This window comes from Hippoglossus stenolepis, chromosome 16 (assembly GCF_022539355.2).
Source record: "Hippoglossus stenolepis isolate QCI-W04-F060 chromosome 16, HSTE1.2, whole genome shotgun sequence".
NCBI lineage: Eukaryota > Metazoa > Chordata > Actinopteri > Pleuronectiformes > Pleuronectidae > Hippoglossus > Hippoglossus stenolepis.
Genome location: NC_061498.1, coordinates 21,660,174 through 21,686,874, shown reverse-complemented (window position 1 = coordinate 21,686,874; position 26,701 = coordinate 21,660,174). Strand labels below are relative to the sequence as shown.

Sequence of the window (26,701 nt, the reverse complement as noted above, 5' to 3'; positions counted from 1 at the left end):
AAAGGTATTAAGTTGTGTGATCACAGTCACCTTTAATCTAATCAGCTCATCCGTACGTCCGAGTGAACCTTTTAGACAAATGTCCTCAGCCTTTCTGAGATATTGCGTTCTTGAGAGTGGAACCGACAAGAAATGTTCAATTTTACCACCCAACTAAATATTGGTGTGGGTGGAATTACTGTTATTTCATTTGGAGGAGGGGGTGAAATGTTTGATTCCAGCCATCACATTAGAGAGGTTAGAGAGAAATCTGTCATTTACTATGACTCGTGAAGGATGTTACAACCTCAACCTCATTAACTGAACAAATGGATTTTTACAAGAGAGGTCAGGGAAGAAGGACGTGTTTATCAATCTGTGTGCAGAGCTGCAGTGTGTCCTTCTGCCACTGGGGGGCAGACTGGCTCTGTCATACTTAGGGAGACTAACACAAGTTTAACAAATGTCATAGAGGATTCGATTGGCTCAGCAGAGTGCTGTCCGCTCAATCCTCTGTACGAGACCACACGCAGTGCCTATTCAGTATTTCATAGGTTTGATCAAACTATAGTGGCAGTAACGAGGGATCCTAACAAATATAACACTTATCTGTACAGGAAAGTGCTTTAAGTGGTCATCAAGGCTAGTAAAGCACTTGATAAATACAGACCATGTATCTCCTATCACATCTTTAGTCCAGCAAACTGTAAATCTTACATGTAAAACTAAAACTCTCCCACTCCCTCTAAAATGTTACAGAAATCATCTCAGAGACGTCAGACCTTTATCATCTATTCATGAATTCAGGAGTGATTCTGAATCATCTCAATAGTCATTGCATAATAGCACAGAGGTATCAAAGTATAAGCCTGGTGTTAGTCTGTATTTGACTTTTCTTCAACATAAAAGGCGGAGAAGGGCTGAAGCATTGAGCAAAGGAAATCCGTGTGAGCAGCAATATATCTGAGGGCAAGCACACAGTTTGAGCAGAAGCAGAGCAAGTTTAAGTGCAAACAGGGGCTATTTGAGTGCAAGGGCAGGGTTTGGATGGAAAGTCATACACAATCTGCACATACATTCATACGCTCCAACTGAAAGACCACGCTCTTGAATGAAGATAGGAAAAAAACTCCATAGAACATGTCATCAATGTGTGTGGCTCATTGATGTGGGTTTTTAGTGGTTGTGACACATCAATGGAGCGCTGGAGTACAGAGGGATTTGTTATATCTGGCACAGATACACACACAGTACTTGTTGGTGACACACATTGTGGTCTTTTCGTTGAACATACAGTATATACCTCTGAGCTGTGAACATGACATCTAACAAGACCACATGGATACAAAGTAACAGGAGGTGAGTGTACCTGAGCAAAGCCCAGTAGTTTCTTGTTGGAGATCTCCAGGTGTCTCCTGCTCAGCTCAGACTTCTTCAGCTGGCAGTCAACGGTCACCAGCCTCCTGTTCAGCTCCAGCATGTCCTCCTGGCGCACACACACACACACACACACACACACACACACACACACACACACACACACACACACACACACACACACACACACACACACACACACACACACACACACACACACACACACACACACACAGAATTAGTGTGCACTTGTACACACTAGTGAAAACATCACTAGGATTATTTTATATTCAATTTCTGCCAATAGATCCCTTTCACACACTAGACCTTTAAAACCCATTTTTACTGACTTGCCTTTATGTGATCTTTCTTTCTATGCTACATTTATTATTTTTATGTTATAATTACTGCTTTTACATCTTCTTATTGAGTTTATTTGTGAATTTTGAACACAGTATCCTGTGTCTGCTTTGTCTGTTAAAGCACTTTGTAAAGCCTTTTTCAGAGGTGCTGTATTATAACACAACTGATTTTCTCAAACAAGAAACCATGGTTTTCCAAAGACAGCAGCAATACACCTTCATTGCTTAATATTTGAGCCAGCTTAAGTTCTGTGAAAACAATATCCTAAATCTTTTCTTGCACACAATAACCATTAAATATTTGCAGAAGAAGAGGTCACAAGGAGATAATGAAAAGAGCTGCAGTCGTTTCTGTTTGTTTAATTATTGTGAGGAAGGCTCCAGTCTCCTTATCGCTCCACGTTAAAGAGGCGTTTAAGTTCCATACTTCATGAATGTCTTTATTTATTCACTGAGTCTGTTTCTATTGGACTTCGTCACATTTTGTTTATCAATTCCAACGTTTCCACCTGCGACAAACATAAACACTTTTTTGCAAGAATTTTTTGTCAATCCATTTTGTGTTTATTAAAATGTGCGTAAAAACCAGGTGAATGGAAACACACTGAATGAAAGAGGAGAGGAAGAAGAAAAGATAAGGAATACGGAAGAAACGAACAAATGAAAGCATAGTGAAGAGGGTTGGGAAGAGGGAAGTGGTTGATCAGACTCATCAGATGTTAAAACTCATCTAAACACGGTGCGCCTGAGTTGCAGCAGCAGTCAGAGGAGGATGGTGAAGAGCATTCCCTGTTCTCTCTTATTCTCTTATCTTACGTGTTACTGGACTCTGCTTTGTCTCAGAGTCGATCTCTATGAGGCACCGTGCCAGTGTGCGGCCTGAGGATTTACCATCTGAAGGGCGGGCCACAGGTAGTGAGGCAGAGGAAATCAACGTAAAGTCTTGTGTTCATCAGAGCAGGCTGATAGTGAGAACAGAGGCAGAGATCAGTGGCTCAGTCAGTGGAGCTGATGGAAATGTAGCTTGATATGTTTCACAGAGACGAGGCTACAAAAGCAGGCGGCTGACAGCAGGGCCTCCAGCTTGTGATGGAGGATGGATTGAGCACAGAGGAGAGGAAAAGCAAGTTTCACTTATTTATTTTTAACTCCAAATGAAATCACATGGCCAGTTGTTGGCTCTGGGCTTGATCCTGCACAAGCAGCTGGAATTGTTTTTACATGGTTTAGCTCCCGTCTGCAGGTGATCATTGTCAATCAAGAGCTACACTATACAAATCTACGAGACGACTGTAACCAACAACCAGATGACTGTGACCAACTGGAGGACTGTGACCAACAACCAGAGGACTGTGACCAACCAGAGGACTGTGACCAACAACCAGAGGACTGTAACCAACCAGAGGACTGTAACCAACAACCAGATGACTGTGACCAACCAGAGGACTGTAACCAACTGGAGGACTGTAACCAACCAGATGACTGTGACCAACCAGAGGACTGTAACCAACTGGAGGACTGTAACCAACCAGAGGACTGTAACCAACCAGATGACTGTGACCAACCAGAGGACTGTAACCAACTGGAGGACTGTAACCAACCAGAGGACTGTAACCAACCAGATGACTGTGACCAACCAGATGACTGTAACCAACCAGATGACTGTAACCAACCAGATGACTGTAACCAACTGGAGGACTGTAACCAACCAGAGGACTGTAACCAACCAGAGGACTGTAACCAACCAGAGGACTGTGACCAACCAGAGGACTGTAACCAACCAGAGGACTGTAACCAACCAGAGGACTGTAACCAACCAGATGACTGTGACCAACCAGAGGACTGTAACCAACCAGAGGACTGTAACCAACCAGAGGACTGTAACCAACCAGATGACTGTAACCAACCAGAGGACTGTAACCAACCAGATGACTGTGACCAACCAGAGGACTGTAACCAGCAGGACTGTAACCAACCAGATGACTGTAACCAACCAGAGGACTGTAACCAACTGGAGGACTGTAACCAACCAGAGGACTGTGACCAACTGGAGGACTGTAACCAACCAGAGGACTGTAACCAACCAGATGACTGTGACCAACCAGAGGACTGTGACCAACTGGAGGACTGTAACCAACCAGAGGACTGTAACCAACCAGAGGACTGTAACCAACCAGAGGACTGTAACCAACCAGAGGACTGTAACCAACCAGAGGACTGTAACCAACCAGATGACTGTAACCAACCAGAGGACTGTGACCAACTGGAGGACTGTAACCAACCAGATGACTGTGACCAACCAGAGGACTGTAACCAACCAGAGGACTGTAACCAACCAGATGACTGTGACCAACCAGAGGACTGTGACCAACTGGAGGACTGTAACCAACCAGATGACTGTGACCAACCAGAGGACTGTGACCAACTGGAGGACTGTAACCAACCAGATGACTGTGACCAACCAGAGGACTGTAACCAACCACCAGATGACTGTGACCAACTGGAGGACTGTAATCAACCAGATGACTGTGACCAACCAGAGGACTGTGACCAACTGGAGGACTGTAATCAACCAGAGGACTGTGACCAACTGGAGGACGTAATCAACCAGAGGACTGTGACCAACTGGAGGACTGTAATCAACCAGAGGACTGTGACCAACCAAAGGACTGTAACCAACAACCAGAGGACTGTAACCAACTGGAGGACTGTAACCAACAACCAGATGACTGTGACCAACTGGAGGACTGTAATCAACCAGAGGACTGTGACCAACCAAAGGACTGTAACCAACAACCAGAGGACTGTAACCAACCAGAGGACTGTAACCAACCAGAGGACTGTAACCAACAACCAGAGGACTGTGACCAACCAGAGGACTGTAACCAACAACCAGAGGACTGTAACCAACCAGAGGACTGTAACCAACAACCAGAGGACTGTAACCAACCAGAGGACTGTAACCAACAACCAGAGGACTGTAACCAACAACCAGAGGACTGTGACCAACCAGAGGACTGTAACCAACCAGAGGACTGTAACCAACAACCAGAGGACTGTGACCAACCAGAGGACTGTAACCAACAACCAGATGACTGTAAACAACCAGAGGACTGTGACCAACCAGAGGACTGTAACCAACAACCAGAGGACTGTAACCAACCAGAGGACTGTAACCAACCAGAGGACTGTAACCAACCAGAGGACTGTAACCAACCAGATGACTGTAATCAACCAGAGGACTGTGACCAAACAATGGACATGGTGTCTTAATGTAAAACTACTGTCCAGCACTGAGAGAAGTACTCCATCTGTTACTTAAAGCAGTAATACATATAAATAATATATTACATTATATATATACTAACATCAAAAGTAATAGTATCGGTGTTATATTGTTGTATATAATAATATATTTTATATTATTTTGTTATATAAAATACTCAAGATGAGTATATTTTTTATTTATTGATATTTTGTATGTAAAATCTGAATCTACAGTAACTTGTAACTCTGAGATGTAATATGGTATAAAAGTAGAAATGGTTCAGTACCTGTTTGGAGTTCACCTTGGGGGCCTCCCCTCCTTGTGCTTGTCTTTTGCTGGCCAACTGGTTCTTCAGGTCTCGGATCTCAGCCTCCAGCAGCTGGATGACCTCCTCGTAGTCCTGCTCGGCGCTGCTGCCCTGCCGCGGCCCCCCCTCAGCCTCCGCTGCCTGCAGGCGACTCTTCAGACGCGTGTTTTCCTCCACAGTCAAACATGCTTTCTGCAAAAGACAACAGAAGTTTCCTGGGTAAATGGTAATAATAAATATGTCTCATTATTATAAACCTTGCTGGCAATTAATTGAACTATTTCAATATTTAAAGTAGTCATGTAAGATAAGTCAGCATGCTCAGTGTGCCACTCGAAACACACTCTCCTGGCCCGTCTTTCACCTCTGACGTCTTCTGCAGCTCCTCCTCTATGGTCTTCTTGCTGTGTTCCATGTCCTTCAGCATCACCTGCCAAGAGAGGCAGCAGATGAACTACCAGCACAGCAGTTTTAAACATACAGGCTGCAAACACACCTACTTCTTCAGAAATACAACAGAGGAGCAGAGTCGGCCCCAGACATATGCAAACTGAACTCCTGCTTAGAGCACTTGAAATGTTGCTGTTTTTTGACATATCAAATATACATGTTAACTAATTATGAAATGACGTTGCACTCCGAGCTTAACACTACTGCTGTGATCGCTGCCGACGTTTTTTTTGTGTTATTTTTAAGAAGGTTATTTACTCCTGGTTTTATCAGTTCCCACAGCCTCTGTCAGAGCAACACAGCGTACATAATTTATTCGATCCATCCCCTGATCCAGATCCCTGACCCATACCAAATCCTTCCACCCAGTTTACTGGTAATCCTTCCAGTAGATTTTGTGTAATCTTGCTTAGAAACAAACAAACCTACAAACCAACAGACACACAGGGGTGAAAACACAAGCTCCCTGACAGAGGTAAATAATCAGACAGATACTGGGTGTCTTATAGAGGTGTGGAAATTTCGCGATTCTTAGATGCATCACGATGCGGACGTGGACGACTCTGCATCGATGCAGAGACTGAACATAATCGATTCAAGTTTCATTCCGCTACGTTCTTTCTTTTACTGATGTCCCGCCGCTGCAAAATTCTAATCAGCGCTGCTTCAGGATCAGGACAGAGACGCACATTAAAGGTCCGGTCGTCTTTTACTGTGTCAGGGTCTCTGTCTGAGTGTCCTCCCTCCACTCCCTCGCTGACCTGTGCTCACTTTAGCCTTAAACAATAAACACCAACACTAATCAGAAGTTATTAGGACCCGAACAGTCACAACATTTACTTTGTGTTTGTTGTTTCGCTTTAGAGTTTATGAGGCACGTATTTAAAGTGTTTACTGTGACGCGCACAGCCAGGACATCAGGGTTAAAGTGACCGGAATGATCCCGATTCATGATCTGACATCATCGTGTGAGTAATTAGAAAAAGGCAGAGGAGCAGAGCGGAGTAATGAGCCTCCATGCAGCCCAGGGGGGGGCCCTGATACAGTAAAGGCTAAAGCTGCAGCACAGAAGTCTAAACTGAATGAATGTCAAATCAATGTGGAGAGTACTGACCACCGTTATAGACTAACCTTATTTTTTAAATTACAGCACACGTGTAATAAAACCAACAGTCTTAAATACTTTTTTTAAAGCACAAATCATGAGGCTTGTGAAGATGCACACCTCTATTGACAAGGTGATACAAAAATTAATCATGTATCGAAATAAAATTCTTTGATGCATCGAGATGCATAATTGTTTTGTCATCGAATCGTAGCCCTCTGAATCAGAATCAAATGGAATAGTGAGGTGCCTAAAGATTCCCACCTGGTGTCTTAGATTTACAGTAGGTGTGTTAATGGTCAAGCACATTATTGGTGGCACAATATTCAAATCACATTCTGCTTCAGGCCCCATAAAGGTTTGGGCCGCCCTGCAGAAGAGCAACTGGTGTCTCTGTTTACAGAAGCCAAACAAAGTGTGGGCAGAGAGGATTCATTGCTCATGTTCTGTCAACAAATAAGACAGAAGACAGTCAATAATGACGTGTGACAGTAACAGTGAGCTCATCAACAGATGTTGTCTGTCACATCACATAAAAGGTGTTCAGCACCAGTTTTATTCCTGCTCAGTTCACATGGTCCGACAACTCCTGCAGGACTTCCTGTCCCTTACAGGGCTCAATGTGCCAAGAGGATCTTTAACAAATACTTCAGTAAGTTACAGATAACAGTTTTATAAGCAGTAATTGTATTGTGACATTCACATAAGCTTTATCTATCAACCAGTACTGTGTGTGTGTGTGTGTGTGTGTGTGTGTGTGTGTGTGTGTGTGTGTGTGTGTGTGTGTTCACCTTCAACTGCTTCATCTGGGTCTGCAGCTGCTTCACCTCCGTCTGAAACTGCTCCATCTCCTCACTGCTGTAGCTGCATTCAGATTCATACGTCTGCAAACACACACACACACACACACACACACACACACACACAGTTTTTGTATATTGTGTGGTTTTGAACCAGGGTCACAGTCACAGACTTTGGGATGTTGCAGGCCTATGAGGGGCTGTGAGAGCTGCTTACAGGTGAATGGAAGGCCGATGTGTCCATCAGGCTGGCTGCCTCATGATAGGAGAACATGAAGGGACCCGCCCCTAAACCCAGCTCCTCCAGGTTCTCCTGAAAGACGCTCCTTGTGGCCTCCACAAAGTCTGAGTGTTACAGACAAACACAAATGAGAAAATGTTGACGACAGAAAAACCAGAGTCAACATGGCCAAACAGACAGGGGGGAAATCTCAGAGATCATTAGTAAAATAAGAATTGAATAAATACATCATTACCTACACACAGTGGTGTAATACATATCCACTGGCACTCTTTAGCTTCTACATATCTTTTTAAGCACAGTGTTCACATTGTTCTTCATTAGAATGTCACTTTTATTCAAAATAGAATTCATATGTTTTGGCAGCTTTTTGTGCATAAACATTGATTCATGTTGTAAATGACATCTTCAGGCAAAGACAGGTGCTTTGAGCATGTAGTCAATGACATGCTGCACTTTGACCAGCAGCCCGGGTACAAAGAGAGACAGAGCTGCCTCATGGTTACACAACGTGACACCGTACACAACGTGACACAACCGGTAAGTGACATGCAGCCTGTGACTTGACAGGACTTCAACACAGATCTTTCACCTTGCTGTTGACGCAACTGGATGTGTGTGTGTGTGTGTGTGTGTGTGTGTGTGTGTGCTCCTAACCTCCATAGGCCACAGTGCCTTGTGGGTCTGTGGTCAGATTCTGTCTCAACTTCTTCCTCTTCTCTTCGTTGACATCCAGCCCGAGGAAGGACAGAGCCTGACAGAGACAGAACGGTGAAGGGGATGAAATCACAGAGGCACATGCAGATATTTTTATACCACCACTTGAGAAGAACAACAGGATTTAGTGTCAATGTACTGAGGTCACGCAGCAAGTGCATATTCAATAATTATTCAAAGAGTAGATTGGAAGTAGTGAACGATTGACAAGAGTTTGTAGAATGAATAGCTTCAGCTGTCTGATCCTTACACAAGGTGTGAGCCTGACATATCGGTTTTGTACTAAGTTCTGTCTGTTGCTCTCCGTTCCTTTTTCATCAGTTTTTTACTCCTTGTGACTTTTCCTCACCTATTACAGTATCTCTCAAGGCTAAAAATACCCATAATCCTTCTCTCCCTCTCTATTTTGCATTTTAAAAAGGAGCCAACAGATCAAAAGAGAATTGTGCCTGTATTCAACATTTAAACTCTCTCTCTGTCTCACTAATCCCAATAATGAATTGGTAGATTAGGGTCAACCTACGGCTGGGCAGGATCCGGACAAAACTCAAATCAAAGCTGAATAATGGTAATAAATATGTGCAGAGGGCAGAGGAAAAACAGGAGGGAGGTGAAATGTGAAAAATTGTGAAAAAAATCCTTGGTGTTAATTTGCTTCATTTTTTGGTGTAGATACAGAAGTAATACAGTAATATAACGGGAACATAAGGTTCACTGAATGATCTGATGAACACTATGTTAGACTGCTCTCTACACCAGCATCGTTACATTTCATTTAGCTGAAGTGCTTTTATCCAAAGCGACTTACAATAAGTGCATTCAACCATGAGGGTACAAACCCAAATACATAAATATTAACTACATCATCAGTTTATTTTTAAACCATTTTATACACTTTTACCGTTAGTTTTATAGACTTAGGCAAAGCCATTTTACTTATGAGCACAGAGGTAGAGTCAAGGTGCTGTACAGGACGGAAACAATACAAAGGCACAATTAAAAGAAAATAATAAAAAATCAGAAAGCACTGTTCAAAAAAATGTTTATGCAATAAAAGATTAGTAGTATGAAAGAGGTATAAGAATGATAAAGAAATGAAAAAAAAAGATAAGTTGAAAGGGAAAAATAATGTGATTAAATAGATAGAACATTGTAGAGCAATGAAATAAAAATAGATTAAAATACAATTATGGTATGACCTTTTAAATAGAATAGAATAGAAAAGCACTTCAGGATTCTATATGACAGCTGGTTACATACTTACTGTAGCTTAGGTTACATGTATGATCTGTGACCAGACAAGCAAACTGAGTACAGGAACACCTGTACCCTTCCCTATTATCCAATCAGCCAATCATGTGGCAGCAGTGCAGTGTATACAATCCTGCAGACACACGTGCTCCTCAGAAGCGCCCGTGTCCTGAGTTGTGAAGTCCTTGTTCAGACTTCGGTGTGTTCATGTGATATAAGGTCAGAATATGGAAAAAACATTGACGCTGTAAACAACATGTGTTGTATTTATGTGTTTAGAGAATTGAAACAACACCATGACATCTTTTTTCCAATATATGTGTGATAATGAGGAGCGAAGGAAAGGGATCAGGTGTGACAGGCATCTAGATCATTTAGAACGTGCATGTTCATGATACAAAACGTCTGTACTGGCTTAACAGTCTGCTGTTAGGTGCTACAAACAGTATGCAAGTGAACATTTAACAAGTTGACATTAGAAACTACTATGTAGACCAGATTGTGAAATTATGTGAGTCTATAAGTGATGATGTCAGACACTTGGCAAGTCGTGTACCCACATTTTCGAGTTGTTTTCCGAGTTGTTCTCACTTGAGATCCCTGTGAATTTTCCCAGTCAGTAACTCGTTGTTCTGATAATTCTGACACCACATGACCAAACAAACAGGTCAGAAGCCTCCGTTCATGTTCCCATCAAACATCCCAATGATGAGAACATGTGATCCCAGGGACTTTGACTGTGACTCAAGATTTTTTATTTGAGTCTTTGTGAAATTGATGATCTGAGTTTTTCACACACAACATTCTAGTTTTTACTCAGAGAAACCATCCAGTGAGCAGCAGGTCTGTGTTGATGAGAGAGGGGAAGCTGACTGAAAGGCTCTGGTAACTCAGATAAACACTCTGTAGTTTGACTGTGGATGAACGACACGTCCAACCTTGATGTCCGTGGTCGACAATAGAGGAGGCCACCTCTTCAGCCACTTACAACACTGGAGTCATCACACAGCAAGTGATGCACCAGTCAAACATAGCAGGTGGAATATTCAAACACACCCACATCAGTGCAAATGGGAGAACATGTTTAGCATCCCACCCAAGGAGAAATAGGTTTAGCGGCTCTAAAACAACTTGTCTGACCAGAGCACAGCACTCACCAAGTCTAACTTGTCTGATTTGAGGCGTATGTGGGGGTCCAGTGTGATCTTAGGTTTGGTTGCTGTTGGTGACCTCTGGCTTGTTGAACCTAGAGAAAGGCAAAAAGGAACAAGTGGATAAAAGAGGAAGAAGATGAAGACAAAAGGAGTGAAGAAGATCATTCTCAACGACGACATGGGGAAAGGCAAAAAACAGGCGTTAAATGGACCAAATGTATTAAGAGCTTCCAACCACTCAAAGTGCTCTACAGTACAAGCCATACAACACTTCTTTACACAGGGCTTTTTCTATCACATGATTCATACACTGCAATTTATGGTTCAGTATCTGCCCCAAGGACACTTCAGAAGGCAGATTGGAAGAGCCGGGGATTGAACCACCAACTTTGTGGTTAGTGGACGACCACCTGTATCCCTTGAGCCACAGCCACCACCTGTATCAACAACATTCCCATGTGGAAAAAATACGTAGAAAACACAGTCAGGCGATGACAACACAGCAGGAGCTATTGGTCTATCAACAGAGGGAGGGTAGTGTATGTGAGGCCACAGTGCACCAAGTAAACAACAGAAGGAGAAATATCATTGGATAATCTGTAATATCAGAGTGGATGGACAGATATTCTCTGTGGATTTGGTGGAAGAGGGTAGCTGTGTCGGTAGGGGAGGTGTATTCGGGTGAGGGATGGGGTGGGGGTGAAAAGCAGATGATTAAAAAGAGAGGAGTGGGGGAAAGGTGGATGATTACATAGATGAGAGTGAGGAAAAACTGTGCGAGAGGGGAGGGCAGACAGCCAGATCCCAATATTAATTTGATGAGTTTGTCTGTCCCAGATTCGTATGTCTGCTCGCTATGGCACGCTGACCTCCGAGTGTGTGCGTCTGCACACCCCCTGTTGCTAGGGGGTATGAGCTTATTGAAGTCACTAACCTCCACCTCCTCCTTGCCCTCACCAAAGGATTTACACTGCCCCCAGACCTGCTGTTGTGTTGTGCTTTAAACCCTGATACCACTCCACATCATACACTGTTGTTGTTCTAGCATGAAATATCCTGTGAAACCTGTGAAATCCAACTTCATCAGTATGTACAAAATATTTGTGGTCGTAAAATACATTTTAGAGAGTCACAATAAAAGTTGGGCAACCAGTGGTGACGTTGAATATGTACACACACACACACACACACACACACACACACACACACACACACACACACACACACACACACACACACACTTCAAGTATAGGACTAACTTTTGGTTCACTTTCGGCAGTAAAAGAAGAGCTTAAAAACAATCTCACTAAGGTTCTCACCAATCAACGTTCTTGTACTGAATGTGGTTTTGGAAATGACTGTTTCTACAGTGAAGATTAGTGCTGTTTGAAACTGATCTGGACCCCTGGTAATCACAGTTGCATGCAAACAGGGTCTTACACATATCGTCACAAGTCAGTTTATCTCCCTAACAGGATTGAACACCTTCCCTGGCCTGTGCCCCTGCTGGGCTTTAGGCCGAGGCAGACAGGACAAAAGGTCATGTTGTCAGTGAGGTCAGCTGACTCAAAGAGGAGAGCGTGCGTATGTGTGACCCAGACTCATCAGTGGCGTGAGCAGGTGTAGGAAATGTTCTTGTGACTGGTTCTGTAGAAGCTTTCCTCTCCAGTGCTCATTCTCAATTTCTCTTTAATATATTCAGGTCTTGATCTCACGATGTAAAGTGTCTTGACATTTTGTGATTTAGAGCAACTCTACACAGTTTTAAAGTGACAGTGACTCTGTGAGACTGCACTATAGCTTGTACATTACCTTAAAGATAATTCTTTAAACATAAAGAAATGACTATGATATCTGTCCATTGTGTGTCCATTGTGTGACTCCTGACTTCACCACAAACTATCCAAGCTACCATGTGGCTTTATCAATGGGAGCCTGGAGGTGAGCTAAGTGGTCACAGCACCTATAGGTAATGACCTGAGCTGGGCTAATCCAGGCCAATAGGATTGGGACAGGCGATTGAGTGGCTTTGAGCTGGAGTGTACAGGCGTCCTTTGACATTAGGGTTGCTGGTCTGTTTTAAATCTTTCTGTTTAATTAATAAGCACTTTTACATTCTGTTTTAAGCTCTTTTCAGTTTTAAGGAAAATATGTAAAAATAGTTTGTTTTCATGTCCACTGGTTGGACACCCATTAAACACCTCTTTGATTAAAGTGTCCATATTTTAGCCGTTTACAGTTTCATTATTACCTCGGGCAAGGGCGTTATGTTTTAGTCTGTGTTTGTTTTGTTAGTAGGATTATGCAAAAACTACTTAACTGATTAACATGACATTTTGAGGAGGGGCGGGGCATGAAAGAATGAATGAACCCTGGCACAAGAGTAGGAACAGTCCAGGTCGGTGGTTCGATCCCCAGCTCCTCCATCCTGCATGCTGGAGTGTCCTTAGGCAAGATACTGAACCCCATATGGCCCCTGGCTGGGTGTATGTGTGTATGATAGAGAAAGTGCTGCACATAGATGTTCTGCATGAATGTCTGTGTGAATGGGTTTATTGGCAAACTGCACTATAACATGCTTTGAGACTAGAAAAGTGCAGTATAGGTATCACATCACTAAAACCTCAATATTAAAAAGATAATTTCCTTTTCAACCATCAATGATGATAGTACCAACTACATAATGTTTTCAAACCAATGAGTCCTTGTGGATCATGTAGAGAAATCCCCTGAAACTCGGGTTAATCTCAATCTATGAGCTGTAGGCTTGAGGTCAGAAATGTTTACTGGTTATCATCCTCTACTCTGCAGATGAAGGATGGAATCACCACATTGTCTACTTCTCCCTCAGTTCATTTTTTTTCTCTATAATTTATTCTGTCTTTAATTCTGTAGTTTCTAAAAACAAATGGCTAAGAAGGGACTTTTACAGTAGCCCTCACATTCCTGTGCACTCGGAGGTCCCCTACTGTGCTGTGGTTTCGTTTAAATCCCAATTTAAATTCAATTTCCTCTGCACCAAATCCTCAGTCCCTGTAAAGGAGAAATTGTTCCCCATTTTTCGTTCTCAGATCAGTTGGCTTTTTCTAAAATGTGTCTGATTTGAGGGACTTCAAGGACAAATAGCTGAAAATCTCAACCCTGATTTGGCAGCAGTTTAATGGTACTTTATCAGTTCGAGCCGCTTTGTCAAACCACATTATATAAGTAATCAGGATAAACATGGCATTATAACCAGTGTTTTTGTGTTAACCAAAGTATTAACCGTCTAAGCACATAAAGCATATCTCTATATATACTGTATGTATATATATACACACATATAGCTTATACATATCTGGACAAGTCAATTTAAATCATACCTCCTTAAAAACAACTACAAATACATATCAGTGCAAATCTGGTAGTGACAAGCATCCTATTAGTCTTTTATGTACAGTAATCTGTGTTGTTAACAGTAAACAGGAGACTTTGTAACTTATTAATTCCACTACAGAGATCACATTGTTTACAGCACATCAACGCTGGCGTCAGCTCTTATCTCCACGTGTATGACACCGTTTTTTTATCCTGACGACACACAGAATTTGTTAGTAGAATACATTCACTCTCTGTTAAGGAAAACTAAATATCGCTATAGACGTATCCTTTGAAGTTCCATTTAATCATATGAATCAAACAAGTCCCTGTATCTCACAGAGTGTGTAGTGAGGTGTTCTACCTGAAATGTGAATATCTGGTGGGCAGATGTCAGGAGAAGGAGAGGACACTTGGGCTACCTCCTCTGTACAGATCTGCACAGAAAACACACACACACACACATATACAGTATTTGATTGTGGAAAAAATATATAATAAAAAATGTCATGTTGATGATATTTAATCCAGGGATCCAGAGATAATAGCTACTATTGATTTGCTGATTTTCCAAAAGCAGTAAATTATATACAGTATACATATGGTGCATCAGTAAACTGATACAGGAGCCTATAGGTGTGTTTGGAAACCAAATCCAGATACATTTCCATTCCACTTTTCATTAATTTACTGCTTTTTTAAGCTTTTTTCAGCACTAATAAATCAGTAGTAATACAAGTCCATGCAGAAAGTCTGGAGCTGTGTTATAGTGTGAAGCTGACCTCAGGTGATCTGATGTGGACCTTTAAACGTCCAGAGCTGTGGCTGTTCCCTGCAGCTCGCTGGACTCCGTTGTGGAGAGATGTGCTGCTTGGGAAAAGTCCTTTACCTGGGATGAAGGCTATCTCCACTGCAGTGTCTTGGCTGGACACAAGAGACAAATACAAAGACATGAGTATGTACACACGACACACTGTATTCAATGTTACTGCAGAGATTCATCGACTCCCGTGGAATTTCTAACCAATACAAGCAGCACCCACCTGAGTTTGACTTTGTTCAGCATGCCTTTGGCCTCATCATGGGTCACACCTATCAAGGACTCTTTGTTAATGGCAATGAGCTGATCTCCAGGCCTCAAACGTCCATCCTAGACAAAAGTGAGACACACAGCTTTAATCTGGAGGTTGTGGTTCTATTAAAGCCATGAGTTGTGTCCTCAGACAAGATACTGAACTCCACACTGCCCCTAATGGTTTCTCCGTCAGTGTTAATGGGATCTTTCCTATGATAAGAGTATATAGGCCACTGCCAAGAATTTTAGCACCAATCCAAGTACAGCCACGATGAATTATTTTCCTCTTCAGGAATTTCAATGTAACATGTAGCCAGCAGCATGAATGTTTAATGGGAGTGTTCAATGAAGGCACCAAAGATTATAATAGCTTGTGCTTAATTAGCTTCAGCACATTGTGTTTGTCTGGAGTTGTGACTTAGATGAAGATGAGGTAATATTTTATAACCAAATAATGTGGAAAACCAGGTTCTTTCATAGGGCTCACATTCTTTCCCTCACCCATGCTGCCTAACCAACACCACCCAGAACCACTTCATTCAATGGCCTAACAAGCAGCCTGTAAACATGACATAGCTCATGTAGTCTAATTGTTTTGTATTTATTTCCATTGAAATATGTCTTAACAATTCCAGTTTACCAGACTCAGTGCTATAGAGCCTCATAAGGTTATTAAAGGTTCAGGTAATGGGAGGCCTCATGTTTCATGTTCATAGGACACGCTACATGTTGTCATGGCATAGGTTAAAACTTGATGATGGACTGACAGCTAGAAGAGCTGTTTGTCAAAAACTGTTTCAAACTGGAGTCACACCTGATTTCTCAAACCCGAGGTCAAACTGAGATAAAGGGCACAGTTCAACTGACAAATGTGACACAGTGACAGAAACCAATAATAAACAATTAAAGCCAACACAAAACAGAACAAAAGTAAGATCCAGAAGAAAATATCACACAGTGTAGTACACTGATGATCTTGACTGGTAAATGCAGCCGCTGAAGACTATCCCCTTCACTAATTTACATACAAATCTCTCCTTTCTGTCTATGGCGTTTAGCCACCTTAGAGCTACCACTGTCCTGATAAATGCACGGCTGCATAATCCCCTGCTGACTCATCCCATACAGCAAATGACAGTGCATGAAATGCTAGCCTGCTTCCTATGACACAAGGGATTAAGAGTTGGGATTTGGGGGAAATGAACAAACTGCTTCTATAAGCAGAAGACTGAGAAACAGAGCGGGTCAGTGTCAGTTGCTGTTGGGACAAAGCCAGGCTTTAGCGTACAGCGTTAAAGACACTTCGTGACAGTATAGAAATACAGCTTTGCTTTATCGTGCCCTGTTTCCAACACAGATGCATGCGTCTTACTTATCTGTGCCATTCACAATCTGTTAGTGGGGATTTTCAGAGTGTAAATCAGTGAAAAAGCACTGATGCTGGATTGATTCAGAGAGACGGCTATTCAACTTATAATGACATGTATTCGAGCCAGAACTTTATACAAGCATTGTGTTTTTATTAGAATTAAATATCTACAGCCTAAACAAACATCTACATAACACAAGCTAAATATTAACTTTGGCTCTGACATGTGAAACTACTACATTCAAAATCTTACTTACTAAATGAACATGTGGACGTTTTGGCAGCAGAAGTACTGTATTAACATTTGTTTTCCTTTTTTGGGGCCACTTGGCGGTAGTGCAGTGATGAAATTTGACAGATTGCCAAACCTCTGGCAGTGGGAGTAGTTGAGGAGGTTGTCCACTAATTGAAAGGTTGTATCCTCTGTCCCCCCCGTACGCATGTCGAATCCTTGGGAAAGACCCCTGGGCCCCACGATGTACCATCAGTGAGTGTGTGTGTTTGTGGGTGATTGTGACCTGAGGTTTAAAGCACCTTCCACTGCTCTATAAGTTAACCCACCATTCCACCAAATTTAAAGAAAATTAGTTTAATAGGTTTTTGCACATTCCTGCTAAAAGAAAAACAGCAATGAAAACAACCTTCCTGGTGAAATAAAAAGATGCAAGTTTCAGTCTTAAGGTTCTCACTAAACGCAAATAATACTGACAGCATTTAGTCTTTGTGAAGAGAGAGGAACATGTTCCACAGCTGTAAGATGTTCCCGACCAAATTCATCCTTTTGTTAGGAGCAGCATGTCACTTTACTGATAAAAAAACAAAAAGTACAAGCCTCTGCACATAGACAGGGATCATGGGATATATTCTTAGCCCTGAGGCACTGCTAGCCTCAAGTGGTCTCTGTGAGTCAGTGGTACTCACTGGTATCTTGAATTTCTAATCTTGTAGAAACAGCTTCCTTCATGCATAAAAGCACAATCACAGATTCCTCCATTCTCTGCCACCCCCCTTTATACTCCATCTTTCCTTGCTTGTCATGTTGCCCACAGTTGACAGTGAGTGGGTGGACAGCGAGGCGAGGAGGATGGGATTGGGGAGAGGGAAGGAGGGGATGCAGGAGGACAAGAAGAAAGCCAGGGGTATGTGCAAACAGGAGGAGCATATACAACTGTTTGGCTAATTTCATTTAAATAGAACTGGAGTACTATAGTAGTTTTTGTAGTTTTGTCCATCCTTTCTGTTGTTTTTGATACCATAATAGTATCCAAAGTAATATGCAAAAATGTTTTCCCATACACAATCATTCTAAAAAAGCCTGTGAAACACTTCATTTAATGAATGTGGAGGAGTCAGCAGTTATTGTTACTTAGCTTTGTCAGAAAAGGACCCTAATATATACATATATAAGATACACATCAGTGTTTCCTTATATGCATTCTGCTGCTGCGTGCATGGCAAAGTGATTGTTACAAACTAAATGGTTATAAGTTAACCCGGTAACACATTAACACCATAACATGGCCTACTGTACACTGCTGTAATACCTGCAAAATCAAAAACAGAAAGCACAACAGTGTACTGAATTACTGACGTCTGTGAAGGGAATAATGTGATCAGAGCAGGAATAAAACGACTGTGCACAAAATAAAGATTTTACTCCAAAGTTATGATAATTTATTCATCAGATGTGTGATGTGTGATGTGTGATGTGTGATGTGTGATGATTTGAGATTTAGTTCCGCCTCATTGTGTGACATTCATCACAGAGAGCTGGCTGAATAACAACATCCCTGACGCAGAGATCAAAGTATGGCTTCCGAATGAGGGACTCCAGGAGGAGCAGAGGAGGAAGTGCATCTCTTTACGTGAACAACAGCTGGTGCACAGCCGTGGACATTGTTGATGAACAAGGCTGTCTAGACCTAGAGCTCCTCATGGTAGGTGCAGATCGTTATTTTTTCCAAGGGGATTCACAATTATAGCAGTTGGTAAATGGTCTGTATTTATATAGCACTGTTCTAGTCTTGATGACCACTCAAAGCTCTTTACAGTACAGTTTTACATTCACCCATTCACACACACATTCATACAGTGCATCTATTTGCAACGTTTCTCTATGAGAGGACTCAATTTGGGGTTCAGTATCTTGACAAAGACACTTCGGCATGCAGACTAGGGAAGACAATTATGGTGCATACATTCCCCCACAAGCTAAGGCTCAGGTAGCGCTTGAAAAGCTGAATGACATCATCAACAAACAGCTGACGGCTCACCCAGACGGTGTGATCATTGTAGTGGGGGACTTCAATCATCAGATCTCAAACTGGTCATGCCCATACGTCATAAAAATTATCGATGGCTATACATCCTGCAAACCGCAGACTATCTATTTTTCACTCCTTCCAAAACAAACGCACATGCTGGCTTTACTGAGATTTTCACAACAGGAGACATTGGAAAAATCAACATACATGAAAAGTTAATTGTAGAGGCTTTAAGTTTATATTCTCAATTTCTATTTATAATAAAAAATAGCTATATGTAAAGTACTTTGAGTAAATGGTCTGTATTTATATAGCGCTTTTCTAGTCTTGATGACCACTCAAAGCACTTAGTCTTAATGTCTAAGTCTTAATGAGTGGTCATTAAGACTTGAAACGTGCTATATAAATAAAGGCAGCCCATTCACATGTGTACAAGGCATCATGAATAACACTGTCCATGATGATTCTCATGTCATCTCTTGTCTCAAAACTCTAGATGTGTGTAAATACAGGTCTGAACTTGCATGTGCATACCTCTTCAGAAAGTCCTTGTCCCTGTGTCCAGGTAAATTAACATCTACTGGATATCTATCGTTTCATACCGAATCCTTACCAACCAAATTGAAAATTCTTCCTTGTGAACTATTGGTTACACTGCCCCTTTACTTCTGTATCCAAGATGTGCAGAAATATGAACAAAATGAACGCAGAGTACTGACAGAAGGTTACATTTTATTCTGTATCTAACATTGAGCATGAAGGAGCCTTAGGTCACGTGTGGTATATCCAATCGATCAACATGTTTACTTGAGCTCCTTGCCAAATCTTTAAATATGCACATAATTCCCATGACATTGGGTCAAGTGTGAACAATATCAATATTAGTGATAGTTCAGTCTGAAAAAGATGGGTTAAAGAATTTACCATTTAGAGCAAGATACAGCAAAGAGTGACTTTAAGGGAAATCTCAATCCAACAAACACATATATGGATGTCTTGTTCATCTACCAGTCAGTTAGTCACTGCAGCCGCCTTAAGGCTTAGAGTTAATTTAATATGAACGAGCCAATGATGGTGAAGCGTGAATCAAACAGCTGATGCAGATCAGTGAATGCACGCAGGTCTTCAGTGCGCTGCCTGAACAAATGCTTTGTTGCGGGAATGCCAGAACTATCCTTTAACAGGGCAACAGTTAAAGTGTGTTTCAGCCTTTTCTAATCTGAAGGCTGATGCATAGTCAGCATTTCACAGGGTTATGTCAGTTTGGTAAACTCAAACATAATATCCTGATGCAGCCTTCATTACCAAGTAGCATTCCTTTGCTCATCCGTCAGACTGAGCAGTCATGAAGGCCTCCAGTGAGGTCATGAAGGAGCACTAACCGACACATGCTGCCTTGCTTCGGTAAAAGGCTGAACGTTCCCTCTGACGTCCAGGGTGCTCAGCTCATCCAACCTGTTTTACCAGCAGCTTCCTGTCAGGATATATGGAGCTTTTTTACTGTTATTGTTTCTCTAACCCTTAACCCACCCCAAGAAGGAGTCAGGAGGGGCTTAATGAATCTAATCCAGCTGAGCTGGAAAGACAAATTGTACCATTTAAAGAAAGGTTTCAATCATGATGTGGTGATCACTGTTGATACAGTGAAGGTGACCACATACAAATCAGTGTATTGACACCGAGAAGTGTAAAAATACATTTGTTTCATTGAGAAACTGGAGCAGGTCAGTGACGTCAGCTGAGTAGGTGGTCCTTCATATGTGGCCCAGGACACATTTGTGTTCACACAGAAAAGGAATATGACCACATGCGTCCCAGACCACCTTCCTATGTGGTACAAGTGATGGGATCTCAGGACGCATTTGGGTGCTTTCAGCCCGGAACTTAGCGCTAACCACCTGTGATCGGATCACTCAGGAGGAATGTAAATATCAGGTTTGTACTGGGTCTGTCAGGCTAAGAGCCAGCTGCCCTCAGGACATAAAAAGTGGATGTGTAATGATAAGGTGTTATTCCTTCTTTCATTCTTTATTGTTTCCTTTTGTGGACAAAAGATTAATGTATCTTATCCCTCTGTTCCATAGAGCTCCATTGTAAACTAAAACCTATTAAGAATTTAATGATACAATCCTTCATTACCATGAAAACACATTTATTATGACTCAATCTCATAAAGAACATCCTTCTGCCACAAATACTAACTAGAGCACTAAATGTGGATTAATCCACCTTGTGTTTCTTTTCAATAAAAACCACAGTGGTAATTTAGCAGAATCTCAGCCATGTTTAAAAATACCGTGAATTTGTTAATTTATCATGTCTTGAGAAGGTGCTGAAGGAGTGAGGGTTGAATGACACACACAAGATCAGAACTGCAGGTTCTGCTGCTGCTCCTGTGGCATGTACAGATTAAGTAGCATGTAAGAGAAGGTCGCTGTATCCCAATTCTGACCACTAATTCTCTCTCTCTCTGTGTGTGTGTGTGTGTGTGTGTGTGTGTGTGTGTGTGTGTGTGTGTGTGTGTGTGTGTGTGTGTGTGTGTGTAGGTGTGCCAGGGGGTGGGGTGGGGGTTAGTTGAGCAGCAGGATGATGCCCTAAGCAGAGTCCTAGCTTGATGGCTGACCTTCACACTCGGTGCAGCGTGTCTGTTGTGGGACTCTGGGAATTCTCTATTGGAGCAGCACTGACACCAAAGCAACACCAAAAATATTCAAGCAGTGCTGGATATTCTCTGATTCAGTGTGTATTCCTAAATATTCAACAGGATTTAATGAACTGACAGGATTGTGTTTGTCATTTGATGTAAATTTCCTTCAGGCAAGTCGAGGTGACGCTACAGATAAAAGAGAAATTCTGTAAATACTTTGGCATAGTGGTGTTTGTAATGTGGTGTATTGTGGTATTGATACAGAATTGTATTGTTTATTTGTATATCGCGTATAGTATTGGCTGGACCATTGGAGAAATTACTCAACCTTGACCGAAATAAAACTTTTTTCTAAAACTCCAACTTTCTTCACCTTATCTTTCATTCGCTTTACTTGGAATAATTATACATTATGACAACAATTGCAATTTTTACACAGTTCCACAATTTTCTGCAAGACAACACAAGATTGTTCGATTGCATCTGAAGCCTGTATCAAGTCGAGTCATTTTGTGCTAAAACTATCACCAGAAAGGTTCTCAAGGTCCTGCTGACTATTCCAGTATTAGCCTGACAGCACACAGTGTGTACTCTATGTATATGTACAGTTAATGAGTGTATATGTAAGATCAATGCACTATAGCTGGTTTACTGTTGAAAGGATTTTACATTATGATTGTGCAGATTTACTCCAACAGTTGTAGGCATTGCTGTGTACTGTATCTGCCTGAATGCAGACCAGCCTTTGAAAAAAAACGTCCTACCTCTTGTGTGTCACCTATCTTGTTTAACACATTTTGTGCATTGTTAAAATGAGAAAGTGCTAAACTTCGAGATTTTCATCCACATTATTGAACATTTTTACATTCATGCATGTGTTGATTTCAAAGACTAGAAATACCACAGTGTGGTTGTATGCCTCCGCCAAACAGTGCAGTTTCCGTCAACAGAATATTTTTTTCCAGATTCACATAAGGTCATTGTGACCTTCCTTTGGGCACTGAAATCTAATCAGTTCATCCTTGAGTGCAAATGAATGTTTGTACCAAATTTGAAGAGATTCACAAGAATGGACGTACTACATAACGACAGATGGACAAGTAACCCGAAAAACACTCGCATAGGGAATAATCTGCAGCAGTGATATCACATTTGGTCGTGTTGGTTACCAGTTACATGTTTTGCTAATTCTAAAATTGTAATAAGTACATATAAAGAACATCATGGTCTGACTTCTGGCTTCAGTCTCTAAAATGCAGCTCCCCTATGAGCCAGAGTGCAGCCGCAAATCTTCAGATTGGGTTCTTCTTGGTATTCTTAAAGTCCAGTTTAAGAAGCACACTAGCAGCATCTTGGTGATGACATGCAGGTGAAATGATAGTATAAAAGATTCTGATGTCTGTGTCGCTGTGTGCTAGTGCTCCAGTGACTTCTCTCCCCAGGTCAGTTGCATACTGCACCTTGAGAACTACTTCTGTCTGCAATGTGTGTGCACTCTGTAACTTTATTTTGAAAGGCCCTGTATATAAATCAAGTTTATGAGTATTATTATGATTACACCAGTTGCCTGTTGTTTGGACTAGAGCTGCTTTCAGACATGCACTGAACTCTGGAGAACCTCCAGACATTCTCCAGAGGTGTGTGAACAATAATGTCAGACTGAGAGCTTCTAGAGTTTCTCCTGAGTTTCTCCGGCCAGTCCCCAAGTAAATAGTGCATAGAATGTCCAAAGGAGCCCATGTGAGAACACAGTAGGAGATCCTCAATAGGATTCACCACGAGTGAATGACATTTCTTAAATGTGTAAGATGCAAAAATCAAACAAATGTCTCAGGATGATAAACTGGAGCCACATACATAGAAAACATGGGCGAAGATGTCAAAAGAGCTTTTTGTGGTAAGGGCAGACGCTGGTGTTGATTTGCTGTAAACAAAAACAGTTTCTTTGTTGTTGTGAACGCGTCTGAGCAGAAAATCTCTCGTTGTGTTTTTTTCATGTGTGAAAGGCAACCTCCGGAGATAGTACAGACCCAATTCTGTGGACATCCTCCGGAGTTCATGTCTTAAAAAGGCCATAGGAGGTTTTAGCTGTATTGACAACACAGTCAGAACTTAAAGCAAACTTACTGTTCTGCATTTCTAACATCATCACATAGTCCTGATAAAACTCAATGATGAAGACCATGTATAGATATTCAAAAGCTTCAGTTCAACTTGGTGAGTTGACCTTGAGTTATCACATATATATATATATCACTAAATACATCTTTAACTGATAGAGAGAAGCTCAAATGGCTCTACTCTACTGTACCTGTGCTCCTAATATTATAAACCTACTAAGTGCTGGCAACCTGCAGCACTCCCCTAAATCAATTCCCCTTTAACACCATTTCAGAAGCAGTAACAGATCCCTGTGTCGCTGAGACTAACAGCGAGATTAGCTGAGGTATCCACCCCTCACTTTAATGAGGGGAAGCCTTGGCTCACTGTCTTTTCTTTCAACAATGTCTCTGATGCAAAGGTCAAAACTGTGGGGCTGGACAATATAATAAATCAAATAATATACATACAACCCCCTCCGGTACATACAATATTATTGATCTTAAAATGTGAATGTTGAATAATGTGTACAAGAATTATCAGGAAATATTTCCTCATCTCCAATGTCAGCAGTGGGTGATGCATAAGATTAGAATCAGAATAGCAACTAAAGACTATAGTCTCATATCTCATGTACCTTATTATATACAAATGTGGAATTTCCATTTCTTCACTCATTATTGTCATGTAAATTGTATCACCATACATGATGGTGAAATACAGTGTAAATACAGTGTGTATTTCACCACAGCTCTTTTTTACAAAAAGAAAACTGAATGAAAAGTGACTAGAAGCAGCAACAAAATAGCTGAAATCAAAGTAAGAAATGTAGGCGAGCAAAAGGTCTGCTCAAATGAACCTGATGTTCAGTTAACATAACACACAGCTGACGTTACATTACTGCTGTAGTCAATTTTCATTAATGTTACTTTCAGTTTCTGATATAAATTAAGAAAACATTATAAGATACATATTTTATATTTTGCTCAGGGTAAGGGTCAGGGTCCCCCAGGCATGTCCCTGTACTTGTATATGAACTGCATTTATATAAAGTCAACCATTTTACTGTCTAGTCCAAGCACACTTTGACATGTGGACTGGAAGTGCTGGGAATTCAAACAGTGACCTCCCCATTAGTGAAGAACCTGCTCTACCCCCTGAACCACAGCGGCCCTAAAGTATGTGTGATGTTTGAGTGTGTGACCACAGTGTGTGTGTGTGTGTGTTGGCTGTTACTGTGACTCCAGGTCAGAGAGCTAGTCACAGAATCAGGATCAAGATTGCATGGCTCAGCATGGCTCAGCAGTATTTTACACTAATCTGTGGCCAAAGCTGCACATGCACTTCTTCACTCCCTCTTCATCCCTCTGTCCCTGCACTAGCCTCCTCCACCATGTTTGCTCCACCTCCCTACAGACAGTCCCTTGCTGCTGCACTGCATCCATCTCAGTTATGTTTTATTCTCGGGGTCCTCCAGTCAGGGCTCTGGGGCCACAGTGTAACAGTATGATTCATGCTGTTGTTCCCATACGATGGAGGATCTGTTACTGTTAGCTGGAACTGATTGTAGACTGTGGACATCAAGCTTGATGAGTTTTGAGACATCATGTTTTGCTTCTAAAATTCTGCTAAAAATCTTAAGCAGTTCCTCCAATCAGAAATGAGACTGCTACAATGGAAACATTGCCAAAACATAGAGACGTCAATAACTCAGACATGAGATCAAATCAGGCAACTGTTGGCCAACATCGTAAAATATATAATGGATGTAAATCAGTGATGATTGTGTGTCCCCCCCCGATGCTCAAAAACAATTGATGCAGTTTGAAAAATAAAATTTCAGATTAGTAAAAAGTTAATAAATGCAGCACTACATTCCAACTTTTTGTGCACGATCACTGCGGATATTTTACAACTTGCCTGCATTTGTAAAGGTTTATTTATTTACACCACTCGCGGAAACATTACTCCCTTTTAAACATCCTTGTCATTTAAAAATCTGCAGTTTTAGATTTCAATTTCACTTTGTGTATTTGAAGCTGTCGCCCTCGTTTCTTACCCGGTGACAGTCTCCTCCAGACAGGACCTCCTGGATGAAGACAGCGGGGCCATCAGGCCGGTTGGAGCCCCCTCCGATGGTGATGCCTAAACTGCTGGATCGTGCCACTGAAAGCAGCTGAATCACTCCTTCACCTGGGTGACTGACAACACACAGACACAGACATCAAACTCTCAAGCACAGAAAAGGGTGAGACCCATTCATCTTACTGCCATTGGTGCACTCTAATGAACAGAGTTTAAGTGATTGGCCGATATCACAGATACATTGATATTAGTACATACGGTTTACCAGCTAATAGGAAGAACATACCAGTTTGTGTAACACTTTATATAAAGGTACACTTATTCATTGTTTATTAGAATGAATGTCAGGAGCATTTTGGATCTTTATTAAACATTATAAAGCACTCATTAATGTTGCATTCTGCACGACCATATTCTACAACCACTGGGTCATTAACCAAGAGATGTGTCCCAATAAGCTTCTAATTACTACTCATTTATAGTAAATAAGGAAGCTGTCAATCTTTATATGCGTTGATCAGTATGGGCCTCATCAGGAAGTAGTACCACATGAAGAGACATCCTCCCTTAATAACACTCAATCCATTTGGTGTTTTCTTATGTAAAACCCCCACACAAAACTACAAGCGTTAATAATGTTCAAATAACTGTAAGTCAAGTCTTTCTAAGACATCAGAATATGTATCTCATTCCAAAGTGAGGTCTTCACTGGTAGTTTGGCTCTTATTCTAGCACAAAACTACTGCAATGAACAGAACTCTTTTTTAAAAACTTTCCATTGTTCCAAATGATC

At 41.5% G+C, this 26,701-nt stretch overlaps 1 protein-coding gene across 4 annotated transcripts in view; it reads right to left on the bottom strand.

Annotated features, from left to right (window-relative positions):
- si:dkeyp-72e1.9 (syntaxin-binding protein 4) overlaps positions 1-26,701 on the bottom strand; it is a 73,162-nt gene that overhangs the window by 1,552 nt on the left and 44,909 nt on the right. For 3 of the 4 annotated variants that reach the window (XM_035180978.2, XM_035180982.2, XM_035180980.2), the window contains exons 8-18: positions 25,883-26,024; positions 15,412-15,518; positions 15,151-15,292; positions 14,733-14,805; positions 11,015-11,103; positions 8,547-8,643; positions 7,866-7,993; positions 7,640-7,732; positions 5,658-5,723; positions 5,273-5,485; positions 1,349-1,465 (exon numbers count right to left, since the gene is read on the bottom strand). In XM_035180978.2, the coding sequence (XP_035036869.1) occupies positions 1,349-1,465; positions 5,273-5,485; positions 5,658-5,723; positions 7,640-7,732; positions 7,866-7,993; positions 8,547-8,643; positions 11,015-11,103; positions 14,733-14,805; positions 15,151-15,292; positions 15,412-15,518; positions 25,883-26,024 (1,267 nt within the window). The remainder of the gene's footprint in view (positions 1-1,348; positions 1,466-5,272; positions 5,486-5,657; positions 5,724-7,639; positions 7,733-7,865; positions 7,994-8,546; positions 8,644-11,014; positions 11,104-14,732; positions 14,806-15,150; positions 15,293-15,411; positions 15,519-25,882; positions 26,025-26,701) is intronic. The other variant, XM_035180979.2, reaches the window with a different exon arrangement.